General features: G+C 34.5%; 1 protein-coding gene across 1 annotated transcript; it reads right to left on the minus strand.

Moving 5' to 3' along the window:
• Positions 1 to 232: 232 nt before the first annotated feature.
• LOC123680895 (uncharacterized protein K02A2.6-like) lies at positions 233 to 2623 on the minus strand. Its single transcript, XM_045619014.1, has one exon. The coding sequence runs from the start codon at positions 2432 to 2434 to the stop codon at positions 233 to 235; it is 2202 nt and encodes a 733-aa protein (XP_045474970.1). The 5' UTR covers positions 2435 to 2623.
• Between the last annotated feature and the right edge of the window lie 3890 nt (positions 2624 to 6513).

Here is a 6513-nt window from a genome sequence, read left to right on the forward strand (position 1 = left end):
ACCAAAAACAATTCCCAACATTTCTTTTTCAATCTGTGCATAATTGTGCTGTGTATCTGTTAAACTTTTCGAAGCATATGCAACAGGCATTCCATTTTGAAGTATTACTGCCCCTAGCCCATCTTTTGAACTGTCAACTGATAAAACTATCGGTTTATTTTCATCATAATATTGTAGAATAGGTCTTGTCATCAATAGGTTTTTTAAATTCTCAAAATTTTTTTGATGAATATCATTCCACTCCCATACAACATCTTTTTTTTAGCAATGCCCTCAAGTTTGATGTGAGTTTGGATAAATTTGGAATGCATTTCGCAACATATGTAACCATTCCTAAAAACCTGCTCAATTCTTTAGTATTTTTTGGAATATCTATTCGTTTAATTGCTTCAATTTTATCATTATCAATTTTTATACCTTCATCTGTCAGAATATGTCCCACATACTTAACTTCTTTTACTCTAAACCTACATTTATTTTTATTGAATTTAACGCCCATTCTTGTTGCTCTAAAAAAAACTTTTTCCAGAATTTCATCATGTTCTTTTAAGGTTTTTGCGTAAATTATAATATCGTCAATATATACTTTAACTCCCTTAATGTCTCCAAAAATTTCTGTGAATGTTCTGTGAAAAATTTCCGGAGCATTACATACACCATATGGTAAACGTAAAAACATATACCTACCAAAAGGTGTTGCAAATGTTGTTAGCTCAGAAGCTTCCTCTGTTAACACAATTTGCCAAAACCCTTTGCTGGCATCAAGAGTTGAAAATATTTTTGCACCACACATATCTCGTGTAATTTCATCAAAAGTAGGAATTTCATAATGTTCTCTTAACAATGCATCATTTAAATTTTGGGGGTCCAGACAAATACGAATACTATTGTCTGGTTTCTTGACAATTACTATTGGATTAACAAATTCTGTGGGTTTTTTTACTGTTGTGATTATATTATCAGATATCATTCTATCCAATTCGGCTTTGAGTTTATCCATGAGATGAAATGGTACTCTACGACACGGTACAACTTTCGGCTGGTAATCACGTTTCAATTGAAAATTCACCGGACTACTCAAAATTTTACCAATACCTTCGAACAATGCTGGATTTTCAGTGAAAATATTCTTATTTTGGATTTGAAATATATTTCGCTGAACAAGATTCAGCTCTTGTAAACTACGAATTCCCAATACAGGCGGTGAATTTCCATTGGTCTTCAGAATAATAAAATCAAGAAAGTAATTCTTACCATTGAAAACAACTCGCAAGTTATAGGAACAAACAACATCCAATGTTTGACCACCATAATTCGTAATATTCAGTTTAATTTTTTTTAGTGAACCTATTTTCAAAATTCTCCACATATTTTCTGGTATGACATTAACATGAGCCCCCGTGTCTAGCTTGAATTTTAGGTACTTGCCACAATCTGGAATATAAAGTGTTTCAAACCAATCTTGTTCCGAGTTTTTCAACATAAAAATTTGAATTGATCCTAATACATAATCGTTATCATTATAATGTTCATCATCAGCAATAACATTCACACCAGATTGAAAATTATTTGTACAAAAATGAGCAAAGTGATTAAACTTAAAACATCTTCTACATTGTTTGCCAAAAGCTGGACATTTACGATTACGGTGCATTAATCCACATCTGCCACATTTTGACTGATGAGAATTTTCACTATGCGTTCCTCCATCACTTGTTCTGCCTCTTTTAGTGAATACGTTCTGTTCCCGTTTATTTTCATGACTGGAACTGTTCATATTGAGCTGTCTTCTATATTGGTTTCCTTCTTGTCTTCTAGCATACATGCTATTTTCATTCACATAAGTCATTCTGTTCTTTCCATGTTTAATTTCACTAACTTCAAGGTTTTCTGTTTTATCTATCATTTCCTTAATATGTTGTTCAGTTTGTTCAGCAACACGACAAATTTCAATTGTCTTTGTCAAATCTAAATTTGTTTCACGCAGCAAGCGCTCCTTCACTTTCCGATCTCTGATCCCACTTACTATTCTGTCTTTTATAAGCCTGTCTCTGAATGTGCCAAACTCACAATCTCTAGCAATTTTTTTTAATTCTGCCAAAAAGTGTTCAAATGATTCACCGTAAAGTTGATTTCTTGAATTGAATTTGTGAGTTTCCACACTAGAATTGCATTTAGGTAGGAAATAAACATCTAATTTTTTTACTATCGTATCTGGATCAGTTTTTTCATCAACTGTCAAATCCAATGTCTCCAAAACTTCACTAACCTCTTCTCCTAGACAATGTAATAGAACCGCCGCCTGGACCTCTTTCGGTTTTTCTTTACACCCTGTTGCAACTAAGTAAAGGGTGAAACTGTTCTTGAACTTCCGCCAGTTTGATCCCAAGTCCCCACTCATACTCATTGACGCTGGTTGCTTCAAAAATTCCATTTCTTCTTCCTTTGATTATAATAACGTAGCTTCGTTTCACGACTGCGCCATGTTGTGAGTTTATCTCAATTAAATAAATGTTAATACTACAAAGATGTATTTCCAATTCAGTACCAAAATATACTATGTCAATCTGACTTTTCTCAACGAACCATCTCCCCGGTTACATCTCTACTGAATAATATCATTACATTGCCTAATTCAATGATGGAATAAAATATGGCATATATTTGGATGAACTTCTACCATGTGAATCAGGAAAATTGAGAAATTTTAGACCATACTTCTTTCTGACATTGTGGGGACAGAACTGGATTTAATGTAACAATGAGTTGGACTCGTTAATATCTCAAGGAAATATAATATACATATAAATAATTGCTTATACGAATCAGCAATACTCTTATTGGCTATAGGTGAAGATAAGTAATATTCGATTCAATCATCTTTTGAATTGGTAATATTTCTTTTACTTCAGGTAGAAAAATTCTCAATATTTCTCACAATTCTTTGCTTTAAATTCAAATTTGGAATAACGATTTAACGTTCAACTCTTCGAGTTGAAAGAGATGTATATTGTTCTCTTTCTCTAGGGCAATAAATCAAGAGAGTTGACAGACTGCCCTCAAAATGTTCCATCTTATTCGTTCTCCCGACTTCTCTCTCTAACGCGACGTCCATGGATATTAGGTCTATGATTGTGGCAAGGATAGAAGAGATAATGGCAAAACCATAGACAAAGGAAGGAGAAGACTAACGACCGATTGGGCACGCAAAAAAAGATTAAAGTTATCATCAGAAAAATCCACGGTTGTCGTAAAACTAAAAAATTGATTAATCTACCGTCACTAAAATTATTCAATTGCAGTATTCCCTGAGTTGAATCGGTCATGATAGTTGGGAGTAATTATCCAAAGAAATTCGAACTGGACGGAGCATGTTAATAACGTCTGTACGAGAGCCACACAAGGAATTAACGTAATGAGAACCTAGTGGGGCTCCCATCCCTCTACTCTTCTGATTTTGTACAAATCGATAGTTCGATTCCCACTTGGACTTTGGCAGCATTTTTTATGCCAGGTGTCCCAAAAGTACCTTAAAAAAATTTGATACAATTCAATACGCGGCATAACATACAGCTTTGGTATACAGGGTGTCCCGTAAAGACCACGTTAAACCGAGGGAGAATGTAGATCAAAAGATAACCCTCCAGCTATGACAAAATTCCCATTATAAAAGTCTTACCGTTTTCGAGATATTTTTTTTTGTTGAAAATAATGAATTTTTGCCCCTTTCAATAGTTTTGTCCTTACGGTTGGTACAATTTTACATCCTTTTGGTTAATTTTTTCAGTAAAATATTGCTGAAGAATGATTTTAACGTTTACATTAAAAACATCCTCCGAACATTTTAAAGGGGGCTATGAGAAATATTTTCATTGGAAATTTTGGTAGTGGATTATTTTGTTCATTTTGTTTAGCCCATCGTAGTGGAAAAAAAAATGTACCGAGCTACTGCTGCACATTACACCAATAAATTGTCTATTTTATAGTGATTTCAAAGAGGTATCACACAAGTCATTTGTTATTCAAAGAAAAAAGATATGGCTGTTTTTATCCAAATGGGTACGTTTCTGACAAAATCAAGTTTGTCAATTCTGTTGAGAAATCTTCGATATTGCATTACTTAGTGAACAATGGCAATTGTTTACGTGCGAAAATATTACTCGCATAATTATTCAACTCAACGAAATTCAATTTTGCCGGAAAATTTTGCGGAAACATCATGCACATCCAGATTTTTTTAATAAGATCATTTGGAGCGACGAATCTCCTGTACCATGGATGGGTACATGAATCTCCACAATTTGCATGGCTGGAATATCATAAACCCACACGAGGTGAGAGAAGATAGATCACAATATCGATTCAAGATCAATTTATGGACAGGATTATTTAATGGTGCAATTTTGGGCCCGATCGAACTGCCGCCATCACTGAACGCAAACAATTATTTGGAATTTTTAACCAACCAGCTGCCCATTTTACTGGAAGAACTGGCGCACTGGCGCTACGACGTAGTCTGTGGTTTCAACATGATGGATGCCCAACACATTACGGACTCGAAGTTACCGATCATTTAAATAGAACTTATCCCCACCGGTGGATTGGAAGAGAAGGTGAAATTTTGTGGCCTCCTCGTTCACCTGACCTAAATCCTATGGACTTTTATTATTGGGGCTGGGCTGCCTAAAAGACAAAGTATACGCAACACCCATACGTGATGAAGCCGAATTGCGGATGCGTTCTCTCAATTCGGCTTCATCACGTATGGGTGTTGCGTATACTTTGTCTTTTAGGCAGCCCCAATATTAAAAGTCCAGAGGATTTAGGTCTTCATGTACCCATCCTTGGTACAGGGAGACTCTTCGCTCCAAATGATCTTATTAAAAAAATCTGGATCTGCATGAAGTTTTATCAAAATTTGCCGGCAAAATTGAATTTCGTTGAGGTGAATAATTATGCGAGTAATATTTTCGCAAGGAAACAATTGCCATTGTTCACTAAGTAATACAATATCGAAGATTTCTCAACAGAATTGACAAACTTGATTTTGTCAGAAATATGCCCATTTGGTTAAAAACAGCCACATCTTTTTTCTTTGAATAACAAATGACTTGTGTGATACCTCTTTGGAATCACTATAAAATAAACAATTTATTGGTGTAATGTGCAGCAGTAGCTCGGTACAATTTTTTTTTCACTACGATGAGCTAAACTTCATGAACAAAATAATCCACTACCAAAATTTCCAATAAAAATATTTCTCATAGCCCCCCTTTAAAATATTGGGAGGATGTTTTTAATGTAAACGTTAAAATCATTCTTCAGCAATATTTTACTGAAAAAATGAACCAAAAAGATGTAAAGTTGTACCAACCGTAAGGACAAAACTATTGAAAAGGGCAAAAATCCATTATTTTCAAAAAAAAAAAATATCTCGAAAACGGTAAGACTTTTATAATGGGAATTTTGTCATAGCATGTGGGTTATCCTTTGATCTACATTCTCCCTTGGTTTGACGTGGTCTTTACGGGACAACCTGTATATGAAATCCACCCCAATAATAATAATAATGGACTATATTCGAAGAAGACGAAACAAAACTCACTTTTGAAATGGCAATTGAAGTAGCATGCAGAAAAGAGGCTACATGCAAGACTGAAGTGGTTTTTGGAAATGTGAAGAAAGAGGAGACGGAGATGTACTATTCGAAGACGAAACTTGGACCTGAATTTCCTGAGAAGAAATCGAAGCATGGTTATGAAAGAAAACTTTTCGAGAAGAAACGGACAACGGAATGTGATGTGTGCGGTAAAGTTCACTATGGTTTGTGCAGGTATCGAAATTTTATTTGCAATCTATGTGGAAATAAAGGTCATTTGGCGAAAAAGTGTTCAAAAGTAAATTCAGCTAAAAATCATTTTTTGAATTTGGAGGATAATACAACGGAATCACATGATCAGTCAATGAATTTTGACATTGATAACGACCTAGAAAATCAACTTTTTCATTTGAATACCTCGAATGTAGACCCCATTTTTGTTGATGTATTTGTTAATAATGTTCCTGTGAAATTTGAGTTAGATACCGGTGCCGGTGCGTCTGTAATTTCTGAGAGGTTCAAGGCGGATTTTTTTTCAAACTTACCATTGCTTTCATGTACAGAAATATTTCAAACTTATGATGGCAAGAAAATTCATCCCTTGGGAAAAATCGATGTTTGTATTGGATACAGAGGTGGGTTGGAAAATTTGTTTTTGTATGTCGTAGAAAATGGGGGACCACCCCTATTAGGTCGAGATTTTCTCAACAAATTTTCTTTAGGCATAAATAAGATGGAAGTTTCAGATAACCGGATGTATATCGAAAATTTTCATAGGGAATTTCCAAATGTTTTCACGAATAAATTGGGATTATTTAATAAAGGAAAAATTCATTTGAAACTTAAAGAGGGTTCTATACCGAAATTTTTTAAGCCTAGACCAATAGCTTTTGCTCTGAAAGAAAAAGTGGAAA

The sequence above is a fragment of the Harmonia axyridis genome, chromosome 5 (assembly GCF_914767665.1).
Source record: "Harmonia axyridis chromosome 5, icHarAxyr1.1, whole genome shotgun sequence".
NCBI lineage: Eukaryota > Metazoa > Arthropoda > Insecta > Coleoptera > Coccinellidae > Harmonia > Harmonia axyridis.